At 54.2% G+C, this 13,802-nt stretch overlaps 1 protein-coding gene across 3 annotated transcripts in view; it reads right to left on the reverse strand.

Moving 5' to 3' along the window:
- Positions 1 to 2,729: 2,729 nt before the first annotated feature.
- LOC135976680 (kinesin-like protein KIF21B) overlaps positions 2,730 to 13,802 on the reverse strand; it is a 32,229-nt gene continuing 21,156 nt past the window's right edge. For 2 of the 3 annotated variants that reach the window (XM_065573667.1, XM_065573668.1), the window contains 6 exons: positions 9,408 to 9,597; positions 9,180 to 9,243; positions 7,761 to 7,982; positions 7,227 to 7,302; positions 6,423 to 6,522; positions 2,730 to 3,136 (listed from right to left, as the gene is read on the reverse strand). In XM_065573667.1, the coding sequence (XP_065429739.1) occupies positions 3,039 to 3,136; positions 6,423 to 6,522; positions 7,227 to 7,302; positions 7,761 to 7,982; positions 9,180 to 9,243; positions 9,408 to 9,597 (750 nt within the window). In that variant the 3' untranslated portion in view covers positions 2,730 to 3,038. The remainder of the gene's footprint in view (positions 3,137 to 6,422; positions 6,523 to 7,226; positions 7,303 to 7,760; positions 7,983 to 9,179; positions 9,244 to 9,407; positions 9,598 to 13,802) is intronic. The other variant, XM_065573669.1, reaches the window with a different exon arrangement.

Genomic DNA, 13,802 nt, shown 5'->3' on the forward strand with positions numbered 1-13,802 from the left:
GCGGTAGCGGAGTCGACGGGGGAGCCGTGGCCGTCGATCCCACGCTGTGAGGATGGGAGGTAAGTCGAAATAAGATACGTTGACTTCAGCTATGCTATTCCCGTAGCTGAAGTTGCGTATCTTACATCAACCCCCCACCCCAGTGTAGACCAGCCCTTAGTATGAAAAATTGTATTTACTGTCCTTTGGGGGAAATCAGTTGAGATGGGCTGCAGCTGTCAGTGTTGCTGCTGTTGTTACAGTCTAATCTCATGCTCAGAATACAAGACAAACACACACAAGCACACACAGGGGATGGATCACTTGATGATTTCCTGTTCTGTTCATTCCTCTGGGGCACCTGGCATTGGCCACTGTCGGAAGACAGGATACTGGGCTAGATGGACCTGTGGTCTGACACAGTATGGCCGTTCTTATGTTCTATGTTCTAAAAGAGGAAAGAAGAGAACAGCAAAGATAGAAAGGGCAGCGTCTGTCTCTGGAGTTGACTGTCACTTGCAGCCTCACTGTTGGAGAAACACATGCCCAGCCCATGGTCCAATCAGCCACCCTGAGACCTGCCAAACTTGTACCAGAATCAGGCTGTTTAGGGCAGTGCTTTTAGTTGCCTCTCTAGTCATGGACTTACACCATAGTTGCAAAATATAGTCTTGGAGAGCTAAGACAGACTCTCATTAGATTGACGGCAATAGGAAAGTATGATGCGGTGTTTACCCCACACTGGCATAAAAGGGGTTAATAGAGCCCTAGGGAGGCTGTGTGGGAAGTAACCAATAGAAGAGAGGCTGCGAGGAGCAGCCAATCGGGGTCCAGCAGGCTCACATAAAAAGAGCTGCAGGGCCAGAGGTAGTCAGTTGCTGCTGGGAGTGAAAACCGTGTCCCTGGAGGGCTGAGAGACCTGTAACTACCTTGGACAGAGCAGCTGCTAGCAGGGACCAGGAGAGCGGGAGGGAGCTGGGACAGAGCAGCTGCTAGCAGGGACCAGGAGAGCGGGAGGGAGCTCCTGGCTGGCTGCTGGGACTGAGCAGCTGAGGGCACTAAGATGAGTGCAAAGAAGGTGCTGGGGCAGTGGGGAAGCGGCCCAGGGAAATAGAAAAGTTAAAGTGGTGCAGCAGGAGGCTGCTATTTACAGGGTCCCTGGGCTGGAACTTGGAGTAGTGGTCCCCCTGGTCCTCACCACTGGGGAAGTGGCTGGACAGTAGGACTGTGATATGCACACCTCCCCTGGAAGGGAGAAACATGGAGGGTGACCTAATGGGAGGGCTGAGTCGTGAAGAGGGTGCTGCGATTCCAGAAGCCAAGAGAGAAGCCATAGGTGGAAGCAGAGACAGAGTGATGGTGTGCAGACCGCGGAGGGCAGCATTGGCTTTGAGCTAATCCCCAGAGCGGCCAGGCGGAGGCGCCAGTCCAGCAGTGAGGGCTGCACCCCTGACAGAGAGTGGTGAAAAAAATAAGGTGGGAAAGACACATGGAGAAGAGTGGGCAGGTGTCTGAATGTAAGAGACAAAAATCTCACCTCCCAAGGGGTATTTGGGATTTAGCCAAACTGATGAAAGTGGCAATGTCATTTGGGTCCCTCTCTCTGGCCTGATCCAACCAGAACATCTCTCAGGGTCGGGATGACAAAGGCCCAATGGTGTCACAGTGGATCCCAAGAAGGGTTAGTGTGGCAGCCATAACGATGATGCTCGCTCCTTCTAGTCCACCCATCTCCTGGTCAGCAGTTGCAGTGAGAGCGCCTGCAGCCATTTTCCCCCACACACACCATGGTTTTGTCTTTTAAAGACCCCAGAAGAAAGCTTTGGGTGAAACAACCCATCCCTTCATTATTTTATCCACCTAATTAGACCTAATTTATTACAACACATCAATTTTGGTCCATTGATTTGCATTCCCCCTCATCTCTTGTTTACCAAGCATGATCTTAACACAGGCCTTGAGTTATAACAGGAGGCCTTTTTGTTTGGACTAATTCAGTCCTTCTGTCTCCCTTTTTTACTTTTTTCTATCAACCTTCATTGTTACAGGTTTCTGTGACCATTCTATGAACTTTCACTCACTTCTCACAATTTGGGTAAAGGTGTAGGCCCAGTTATTACAACACCACTCCCCCAATCTTTGTGTCACCCACAAATTTTATCAGCGATGGTTTTCTATTTTCTTCCTGGTCATAGATAAAATTGTTAAGTAGCTAGGGCCAGGAACCAATCCCTGGGAGAGCCCACTAGAAACACATCCGCTTGATTATGATTCCCCATGTAAAATTAAATGTTGAGATCTGTCAGTTAGCCAGTTTTTAATCCCTATAATGTGTCCCATATTAATTTTGTGTCTTTTTAGTTTCTTAATCAAAATGTGCTGGTCTCCTAGTGCCATTTCAGAGCTCTGAAATAAACTTGGCTTGCTTTCTCCCCTCGGTGTCTTTATTGGTGCCAAGCACACCGGGCGACGAACCCGTTTGCCATCTCGGGGCCTTTTTAGGCAGGCAACAGCGGGACAAGTGGCACACAGCTGAGGAGAAGGATCGATCCCAGGAGCTGGGAAGCCAGACACTGAGCAGCCAGTGGGAATCTCTGGGGACCGCAAGAGGGACATGGAATGCAGGGGGCAGCAGCCCAGTTTGGGCCTCATTGGGCGCCGGGAGAACCCCAGGGTTTCTCCTGCCAGCGCTGGCTCAGAGGACCCGTGCGATGGGATGAGCAGGGGGGTGGAGGGGGCACTGCCCGTACTGAGGTTCTGCAGCACCCGGTCCCTCTCCAGCTGGGTGTCGCGGATCTTGTTCTGCAGCAGGATTAGCTTCTCCTCGTACTGGTGCTTGAGGGTCTGCAGGCGCCGCTGGCTGTTCTCCAGCTCGTCAGTCAGCTTCTGCTCGATCTCGATCTCGCAGGTCAGGTCAGCCAGATCAGCCTGGAAATTCACCACTAGAGGTGGGGGGAGAGTCAGGCAGCCAGGCAGCCCCGGAGAGGTCAGGAGGAGAGAGCCAGGCAGTCCTGGGCCGGCCTGGAGAGGGGAGGGGCAGTGCCTGGCTCACGGGTCCCCTATGGACTCTGGCATTGCAGAGGAAAGGAGGCAGATGAGGCAGGACTCAGAGGGGATGGCATCTCGCTCCTGGAACACAGGTATGGAGGGGTATGCGCTGTTTAGGAAAGACCGGAACAAAGGTAAAGGTGGGGGGGTGGCATTGTATGTCAATAGTGAAATAAGCTGTAAAGAAATAATAGTTGATGGATTAGATAACACAGAGTCCGTCTGGGCAATACTCACACTGGGTAATAGGACTACTAGAGCCTCTCCGGGGATAGTGCTTGGAGTGTGCTATAGACCGCCAGGATCGACCCAGGATATGGATAAGGAACTATTTAATGTGTTTAGAGAAGTAATTACTAATAGAAACTGTGTAATTATGGGGGACTTTAACTTCCCAGATATAGATTGGGGAACAAACGCTAGTAGCAATAATAGGGCTCAGATGTTCCTAGATGTGCTTGCTGACCAATTCCTCCATCAAGTGGTAGTTGAACCGACGAGGGGGGAGGCCATTTTAGATTTGATTCTGGTAAGTAGTGAGGACCTCGTTGAGGAAGTGGTAGTAGGGGACAATTTGGGCTCCAGTGATCATGAGCTAATTCGGTTTAAAATACATGGGAGGAGTAACAGAATTAAGTCAAAGACTAGGGTTTATAATTTTAGAAAGGCCAATTTTAACAAATTAAGGGGACTGGTAAGGGAAGTGGATTGGGCAAACGTATTAAGGGATCTAAAGGCAGAAGAAGCCTGGGATTACTTCAAGTTAAAGATGCATGAGCTGTCGGAGGCCTGTATTCCAAAAAAGGGAAAAAGATTACTAAGCAGGAGATTTAGACCGAGCTGGATGAGCGACCGACTCAAAGGGGCGATTAGGAAAAAACAGAAAGCGTACAAAGAGTGGAAGAGGGGAGGGATCAGTAAGGAAATGTACCTAACTGAAGTCAGAGAATGTAGAGATAAAGTGAGAAAGGCCAAAGGCCGTGTAGAGTTGGACCTAGCGAGGGGAATTAAAAGCAATAGTAAGAGGTTTTACAGCCACATAAATAGGAAGAAAGCAAAGAAAGAAGAAGTGGGACCGCTGAAGACTATTGCCGGAGAGGAGATTAAAGACAATCTAGGCATGGTGCAATATCTCAATGAATATTTTGCATCGGTGTTTAATGAAGCCAATGAAGGTATTAGGGATACTAGCACCACTACAGAGGGGCATTCAGGATGGGGGATTACCATATCCGAGGTAGAAACAAAACTTGAATGCCTTAATGGGGCTAAGTCGGGAGGACCGGACGATCTTCATCCGAGAATATTGAAGGAATTGGCGCGGGAAATAGCAGGCCCATTAGCGATAATATTTAATGAATCTGTAAACTCAGGGGTGGTCCCGTTAGATTGGAGAATAGCTAATGTGGTTCCTATTTTCAAGAAAGGGAAAAAAAGTGATCCGGGTAACTACAGGCCTGTTAGTTTAACATCTGTAGTGTGCAAGGTGTTAGAGAAAATTCTGAAAGAGAAACTTGTTGAGGACCTGGAGGTTAGTGGCAATTGCGATAAATTACAACATGGTTTTACGAAGGGCAGATCGTGCCAAACGAATCTGATCTCCTTCTTTGAGAAAGTAACGGATTTATTAGATAAGGGAAATGCGGTGGACCTAATATACCTGGATTTCAGTAAAGCGTTTGATACTGTACCCCATGAGGAATTATTGGTTAAACTGAAAAACATGGGGATCGATATGAAAATCCAGAGGTGGATAAGGAATTGGTTAATGGGGAGAATGCAGCGGGTCGTATTAAAGGGTGAACTGTCAGGTTGGAGGGAGGTTACTAGTGGAGTGCCTCAAGGTTCGGTTTTGGGACCCATTTTATTTAATCTATTTATAACTGACCTCGGAACCGATTGCAGGAGTGGGCTGATAAAGTTTGCGGATGATACGAAGGTGGGAGGTGTTGTAAATTCAGAAGAGGATAGGGATATCCTGCAGGGAGACTTGAATGAGCTTGTGAATTGGAGTATCAGAAATAGGATGAAATTTAATAGTGAAAAGTGTAAGGTGATGCATTTGGGGATGACTAATAACAATTTTAGTTACAAGATGGGGACGCATTGGTTAGAAGTAACGGAAGAGGAGAAGGACCTAGGGGTCCTTGTAGACCGCAGGATGACTATGAGTCGACAATGCGACGTGGCGGTGAAAAAAGCCAATGCTGTCTTGGGATGCATTAGGCGAGGTATATCTAGTAGGGATAAGGAGGTCTTGCTTCCGTTGTACAAGGCGCTGGTGAGACCTCATTTGGAGTACTGTGTGCAGTTCTGGTCTCCCATGTTTAAAAAAGATGAACTCAAACTGGAACGGGTGCAGAGAAGGGCCACTAGGATGATCAGAGGAATGGAAAACCTGTCGTATGAAAAGAGACTAGAGGAGCTTGGGTTGTTTAGTCTGACAAAGCGAAGGCTGAGGGGGGATATGATTGCTATCTTTAAATATATTAGAGGGATTAATACAAGGGAGGGAGAAGAATTATTCCAGCTCAGTACTAATGTGGATACGAGAACGAATGGATATAAACTGGCCGTGGGGAAGTTCAGGCTTGAAATTAGACGAAGGTTTCTGACCGTCAGAGGGGTGAAATATTGGAACGGCCTTCCGAGGGAAACGGTGGGGGCGAAGGACCTGTCTGGTTTTAAGATTAAGTTAGATAAGTTTATGGAGGGAATGGTTTAATGGTAAAACATAGTAGTCAAGGAAAACCAAGCAATGGTAGGTAAATAGTATAATGGCTGAAAGGGGTCAGGCTGGAGACTCTTGCCTATATGCTCGGGGTCTTACTGATCGCCATATTTGGGGTTGGGAAGGAATTTTCCTCCAGGGCAGATTGGCTGAGCCTCTGGAGGTTTTTCGCCTTCCTCCGCAGCATGGGGCAGGGATCTCTAGCAGGAGGGTCTCTGCCGATTGAAGTCACTTAAAACAGGATTGGGGACTTCAACAGCAGAGTCCAGGGAAGGGGTAGGGACGGTTTTATGGCCTGCAGCACGCAGGGGGTCAGATCAGATGATCATAATGGTCCCTTCTGACCTTAAAGTCTATGAGTCTATGAGTCTATGAGTCCTGCGGTCTTAGCCTTGCCTGGGTACCCGAAGGTGAATGCGGGGGGCTGAGGAGGAAGGGACAGAGCTTGGCAGCCAGGCCTGTGCCACTGAGCACCAGCTGAGCCGGACCACCTTAGCACCCTGACTGGCACCTCGTGCACCTCCAGCCAAGACCTGCTCAGCTCACCCTACAGGCCCACTGCAGCCGCCTACCGCCTCCCCAAAAGGGGCACAGCCCTGAGTCACTGCAGATATCCCCGGCCCCAGCCTGAGCACAGAGCTGAGCGCCGTGCCCTCCGAGTTACCCTTCTCCTCCGCATCGGAGTCCGAGTCCACCAGGCTCTCGTCGCTGCCCGAATCCTCGTCCTCATCCTCACAGCCACTCTCTTCCCGCTCCTCCTCCTCCTGGGAAACAAGCGCAGGGTTAGGACAGAGATCAGGAACCTTCGGCCCCTCTCCTATCGTCGCAGGGGCTCAGGCCTCTCCCCATCCGCTACCCCCAGATGTGGGTGAATTAAAGCGATTGCTTCAGAAACCAGTGCCAGGCAGAGGCAGGAGAGAGGACGTTTGACCCGGGGCCAGGGGCAGGGCTGATCCCTGTGTGCAAAGGGAGTGGGCCATGTCTGGGGAGTTCCCCCCACCCTCCCCGCTGAGATGGCAGCTGAAAATGAAGGACCTGATGAGAACCTCCGGGACGGCTGGGGCAGAGGTGACATGGTTCACAGGACAAAGCCCAGCTGCACGGAAAGGCCTGTGGCTAGTTGCCCTGCCCCACCTGTTGCCAGGGTGTCAGATGGCACAGGGCACTGCCAGGGGGCAGAGGGGACTGTCTTACCCGCCATCCTCGGCCATGCCCTGTCCCCACTCTCCACACCTAGGCGGGGCCAAACAGCAGCAGACTGGCTGCCCTATGGGGGGGTGGTCATGGACCCTGCTCCTGCCCCCCGGATCCCCTGCGACTCCCACAGACAGGCTGGGCTTTGCCCCACCTCCCAGGGTGCGGCAGGACACAGCTGCCCCAAGCGCTGGTGAGGCACAGAGAAGGCCGCTGGCATTCTGGCTAGCAATCGGGCTCCCACCCCCCACTCCATGGGGGAAGCCTCCCTCACCTCCTCGTTCTCGTCCGTCTCCTCCCAGTTCTCCTGCTGCAGCTTTGGCCTCTTCTTAAAGGCCTCCTTCTCCAGGCTGCCAGGAAGAGACGGGATGAACCCCAGTGACAGGGGAGCCCTGGCACACGGTCCCCTTAGACCATACATCCCCAACACCCTCTATCTCAGAGCCCTTCAGGAACCCAGCTTCATTGCCCTCCAGAGGGACGGGCCAGGCAGTGTTACCAGATGGGGAGACTGAGGCACAAGGAGGGGAAGGGACTCACCCAAGGTCATGTGGCACGTCAGAGGCAGAGCTGAGAAAAGAACCCAGGAGTCCTGATTCTCTGCTGTATGGCTTTAGCTTCCCAATGATGGGGCAGGACAATGTCTGGACCAGCAGGGCTGATGGGGGCTGGAGGGTGCCAGGGCTGGAAGCCAAGGGAGAAGTGGGCATCCCAATAACTATGGTCCTGCCATAATAATGAAGAGCCAGGGGTGGGAGCACCCAGAACAGCCCCCGCCCTCTGTTCCCAGCAAGGAGTTGGCCATCACCTCTTCCTCCGCTGCCTGGTCTCCTTCTTCAGCCGCTCCAGGTCCTGCTTGGCCCGCTGGAGGACTTCAGTGGCCTCTGCCTCCATGGAGACCACGGGGCTGCTGAGCGCCCCCAGGCCTGGGCCTGGAGATGAGCCCAGGGAGTACGGGGGCCTGGAGGAGACCCGCGACAGACTCCGGCGGAGCGACTTGTTCATGGCTTCGCTCTCCAAGAGCTTTGTCCTGGGGATCGGAGGGGCTTTTGGTTACGGAGATCTGCTGCCCTGGGCAGATGTCCAAACACCCCAGGGGAAAAGACACCCCCTCCCCCCAACCTCTAAGGAGGGGTGACCGGGAACGTGTGTGTCTGGAACCTAAACTGCCCTCGCTCAGCTCGGACAAAGGGGCTCAGGGCTCTGCTCCCGGGGAGGGGTGCTGCAGAAGGACATCGCAGGGAAGGAAAGCTGACATGGCCACCACTAACCATCTGCATGCCTCTCGTGGGAGCAAAGAGTCACAGCAGATGCCACTTCATGGATTTAGTGCCTTCACTTAGATGGCAATGCAGCCCAGGCCACGTCACAAAGGCCCCAGGGCTTCCCACCAGGTCTGAACGCTAACGGGAGAGAAGCAACCCTATGGCCGACAGCCAGTTCTCAACAGCCACGGTGATACGCTGACATGGCAGCCTAAGGGTTAATCTTCAGCAGCGGTTGCGCTAGAGGTGGGGCACCTCTGTTTTCTAGCATTACAGACAGGGGTCTGGATCCTCAGCGGGAGGGGCGTAAATCGGCATTGCTCCAGGGACCCCAGTGGGACAACGCTGATTTTACACCAGCTGAGAATCTGGCCCAGAATGAGGGAGGGGATTCCTGTCTCCGGGGTTGTCAGTTTTTCCAGCACGAAATCCACATTTATGAGCAGCACTAGCTATCAGACGGCATTTCAATGTACCCCTGGGAGGCATTTAAGTCCGGATCAGCCAAGGCTCCAGAGAAAGCTTGGGAGCACAAGGGCCGGACAGGACGCCCTACAGGATGGAGACATTTCCATCTCGAATGTGGGGCTTTTATTTATATTTCAGCAGCACCGAGAGAGACAGGATCAAGGCCCTGTTGTGCCAGGTGCTGCACACACCCATGAGACGGGCGCTGCCCCAAAGCGCCGACAATCTAAATGGTCGCATCAGACCAAAGGCAAGAGAGAGGGGAAGTGACTTGCCCAAGGTCATTGGCAGAGCTGCGATGCCAGCCTACTATTTGAACCCAGTGCCCGCGGCACCAGTCACCCAGCCGGGAGCAGCAGAGCCAGAGAGGGAATCTGGGCCTCCAGAGCCCCAGGTCAGCAGCCCCCCCGCTAGCCCGCACTGCCTCTTTGCAGGTCCTCTCAAGCTGCACGCGATACGCGGCCCCCCCCAGAGAGAACGTGACCCACGCCCACCTGAGCTCCTCGATCTCCCGGATGTAGTTCGGGATCAGGGCGCCGATGGCCTCGTTGCCGTCACCTGGAGGGACAGAATTAGGATCACGGACTAGATCAGAAACACCTAGCAGCTGGGCTGCCACTCAGCTGCCCTTGGACCTGAGCTCTGGGGTGGCTGTAATTTTCGTGGGACAGATCCTCATGCCCCACCTCGCAGATACGTTCTCCGGAGGTGCCCATCCTCACCTGCCTTGGCCAGTATCAAATTGGCCTCCTGGCTCATCAGGTGGGTGACCTGGCTGTTGATGACATCAATGGCCTCCTGCATGGCCTTCACCCTCATGCACAAGGTGGCGTTCTCCTTCTGGAGCATGGTGTTCTCCTGGAACAAGTCACTGTAGCCATCGGCGCCGTCCTCCCTGATCACACGCTTGCCCTGCGGGGAGAGGAGAAAGGGAGATGCAGAGAGAGCAAAGCCACAGCGTCGGTCAGCCCTGGCCAAATCCAGCCGGCCACGTGCTCAATGGCGCCACACTGAGGAAGATGGGTAGGGTAACCCTACGTCCCGTTTCGGCTGGGACAAGTCCCTTTTTTAAGCCATGTCCCGGGCGTCCTGACTTTTTTTTTTTTTTGGCAAAAGTGGGCATTTGTATCCAAGGGCAAACAGGACAAACACCCAGTTTTGTCAAGAAAGTGGGGTGCAGAGGAACGTGGGGGGGAGGCCGGGATCCAGCGGGGGGCAGGCAGGGCTCGGGTGAGCAGCGACGCTGGCCCCAGCCTTTGGGAAATAGTCGGCTTATCCCGTATGTGCTTTGCTGCTCGCCCCAGCCCTGCCTACCCTCTGCACAGGAAGAGGGGCTCGCGTGAGCGGCTCAGGCCAGCCCCACATGGGGGGAGGGACTCAGGCGAGTGGCTCGAGGCAGCCCCGTGGGGGGGGGGGAGGAGGAGGGGCTCAGGCCAGCCCCACGGGTTGTTCTGTTTTCCCTTTGGGAAATATGGTCACCTTAAAGATGGGTCACAGCAAGAGGAGCAGGGAAAAGGCAGAGACTCAAAAAATGGCAGGCGTGCCTGTGGGAAGGCCGTGCTCGGGGGACAGCAGAAACAGGGAGCAGCTGACATGCTGTAAGTGCCTTTTACTCAGGTAAGGTACTGATCTGAGCCCCATGATGGCAGGAGCTGAGCACCTCCCAGTTTAATGCATTTACCCTCATGCACCCCCAGGGGGCAGGGCAGTGCTCTCACCCCGGCTGGGCAGATGGGGATTGAGGCCCTGAGGCTACGGAAGTTGCCCAAGGTCACACGGGGAGTCTGTGGCAGAGCAAGGACTTGACCACAGGGCTCCCAAGTCCCAGGCCAGTGCCATGACCGCTGGGCCATCCTTCCTCTCAGGCTGGGGAGATACATGACTCAGCTCAATAGCAACCTCTGGCTGCCTAAGGGCTGGTGCTGATGGGAAACCAGTCCAGACAAGCTCAGCATGAAGCAGGATGTCTGATATGCCGCACAGGACAGGGATAGAAAGCAGGAGGTGCCTTCCCAGCTCCGAAAGATACCCTGAAGCCTTCTCCCTGTTCAGACATGACCTACAGCCCTTTAACAGCCTACCTCGCCATAGTTCCTTGCATCCTACCCACAAACTACAGCACCACTGAAACACAGCCATCTCTGGGGTGGAGCCCAGTGCCACAGCATACACCGCACCCAGGAGGGCATGGTGCTGGCCAAGGCTTAACTAGGGTTACCATATTTAAAAAATAAAAAAAGAGGACACTCCACGGGGCCCCGGCCCCACTCCAACTCCGCCCCTTCCCCAAAGTCCCCGCCCTAACTCCCCCTCCTCCCTCCCAGCCACGCGAAAAGGGCTGCCCCAGCACTACTGGCTTCATGGTTTGCCGGGCAGCCCCCAGACCCTGTGCCCCTGGCCAGCGCAGCTGGAGCCCGGGAGGGGAAATGCCCGGCCGGCGGCTCAGGGTCCGGAGGCAAGGGGGCTGCCCGAAGCCGGTAGCGCTCAGGCAGCTTGGCTTTAAACAGAGCCGAAGAGTCAGGGGAGGAGCACAGCAGCCGCGGGAGGGGAAGTACCCGGCCGGTATTTTTCCCGGACATGTTCGGCTTTTTGGCAATTCCCCCCGGACGGGGGTTTGATTACCAAAAAGCCGAACATGTCCGGGAAAAACTGGACGTATGGTAACCCTAGCTTAACCATAAAAGTTATTTATTGCCAGGTAGTAACAATACAAGGGGAGCCAAACAAAGAAAACAGTGATATTATTGAATCTAGCTTAAATTTAATTACAAAAGTCAGGTTTAGAAAACTATAAGTGATCACACAAGTCAGGGTCAGAAGGCTACACCTAGAGAGAGAGCTGGGTTCTCGCCACTCTGTGAAGCTTGAACCAGTCGGGGGTCCCAGGTGGTGGTGGTAGGGGAGGGTCCAGAGTGCTGGAGACAGGCAGAGCCCCCAGCACGATCAGTCAGGAGAAGAAGTCTCAATGGAACTGATGCAGATGTTGGATCCAGGCATCAGAACACTTACTTGAGCTTACTTACCCTTACTTACCCTCACTCCTGCAACAGAAGTGGACTCATCTGCACAAATTATCTCAGACCCATATCCCTGAGATTGTGTATACACAGCACTGAGATTCAGCCACATCTGGGGTGGGACAGATGGGGAACAGCTGCACATAATGGCACACGAGGACGGCTCGCCGGGCACTGGGATGCAGCTGCCTCGGGGGCACAAATGGAACTGTTGTTTGTCAGCACCCTGAAGACACTTAGCGGCTGCCAAAAGAACAGCAGGGACTACCCCCGAACAGGTTACCCAGGGAACCGTGTCACTGGAGGGTTTTAAGACCAGGCTGGACACACCCTGTCAGGGCCACTCAGGGGTCCCGCGGCTCTGACTTGGCACTGGGCACCCTGAGGCCCCCTTGAGGTCCCCTCCAGCCACTCGTCTAGGAAACTTCCACGCACGACATGGCTGCCCCGGGAGCTCGGGGGCCTGGCCTGCCATCAAACCAGGTCGCCAGGAAGCTTGAGGCAGCGGCCAGAGAGTTCCTTTCGGTAGCTCACCCTGGCACCAGCTCGTCCCCAGCCCGCTGCTGGGCCGGGCATTTCTTCCATCCTGGCCTAGAGTACCAGGATCATGACTGCCCCTGCCCCACCCTAGTGCCAGAGACCTGGGCCTCTCCTGCTTCCTCTCCCTCCCCTGGCTGGGCGCCAGGCCCAGCCAATTCCTGCCCGGGCAGACAGCCTGAGCTGTGGGGACCCGCAGGAGCGGCCAGGGATGCTAGGAGCCCAGGGCAAGTAGAGCCGGTCAGAGCAGGGGCACCAGGCAGCGGCGGCGCTCTCTGAGGTGCATCAGCCACAGAGCGGCTGGGGGGCTGCGAGCTCCAGGATGCGGCTAGGGTGACCAGATATCCCGATTTTATAGGGACAGTCCCGATTCTTGGGTCTTTTTCTTATATAGGCACCTATTACCCCCCACCCCCATCCCGATTTTTCATATTTGCTGTCTGGTCACCCTAGCTGCGGCAGACGGAGGCTGGGAGGGTCACCATCTCTGATGCCCTCCCACCATAGGCCTGGGAGAGATCCGCTAGCAAGGGGGGAGGCGGAGATGGGAGGGGGAAGGTTTCCTGTGAAAAACTGCCTCTGGGCATACCCCTCCCCCCCACTCTAACCATAGACTCCCATTTCCCTCCCAGAGCCATAGAGAGAACCCAGGAGTCCTGGCTCCTAGTCTCTCTCTCCTCTAACCACTATACCCCATACCCCACTCCCCTCCCAGAGCCAGGGAGAGAACCCAGGAGTCCTGAATCCCAGTTGTTCTCATCCTAAATGTGAGACTCTTTGTTCTTTTCCCCTCCTTCTCTCTCTTTTCCTCTCCCTCCTTTAGTTGCTGTGACGGCTCCTGTCCGCACTGCGCAGGCCGGGAATAGGCACCCGCTGCCCTGATGGAGGCAGGGCCCTCCGGAGTCGTCCTGCTGACGCAGATCATACCCCAGCCCCACTCGTCAGACTCCTCTGCCCCACCGCGGCCCCTGCGGAAGTTCTACCAGGGGGAGCCGCTGGCTCTGGGCGGAAACTTTCTCCAAAAGTTTGTCTTTGGGAAAGAGCTGTTTCTCTATGCAAAAAAGCAGTTTGTCTGTGAATGACGTTTCGGAATGTCCAATGTCTCAGAAGTGACTCTGAAATGAGATCAAGCACAGAAAGATCTCATTGGTCAGGAAAATGTTTCTCAGGAGCAGATGAAAGTGGATGGTCAGATTAAAGCCCTGTCTGAGGAAGGAAAGGGGGGAGTTTTGATGGGCGATGGATTGTTGGCTAGTACAGCTTGTGGAACTAAACCTGGGAAAGGGAACAGTGATTCGCTGGAAGTAGCTCAGTACAGTGTGAAGAGCAGCAGTTTCTCTGTTGGGAGTGGCAATGTGCCTGAGAAGGAAGCTGCCCCACTCGCCCAGTATTTGTCTGTAACCAGCCCCGTGTGCTGGGACAAGGGAGAGGAAGGAGGGAAAGTCTGGATGAGCCTAGGCTGCCTTGTGAGCGGATGGCTTTGTCTAGTCAGCAGTTTGGGAAGGCCGGGAGAGTGGAAGATGAATGTCCCTGTACCTTACCTGTTACCAGGGCCGGCTTTAG

This window comes from Chrysemys picta, chromosome 20 (genome assembly GCF_011386835.1).
Source record: "Chrysemys picta bellii isolate R12L10 chromosome 20, ASM1138683v2, whole genome shotgun sequence".
NCBI classification, from domain to species: domain Eukaryota; kingdom Metazoa; phylum Chordata; order Testudines; family Emydidae; genus Chrysemys; species Chrysemys picta.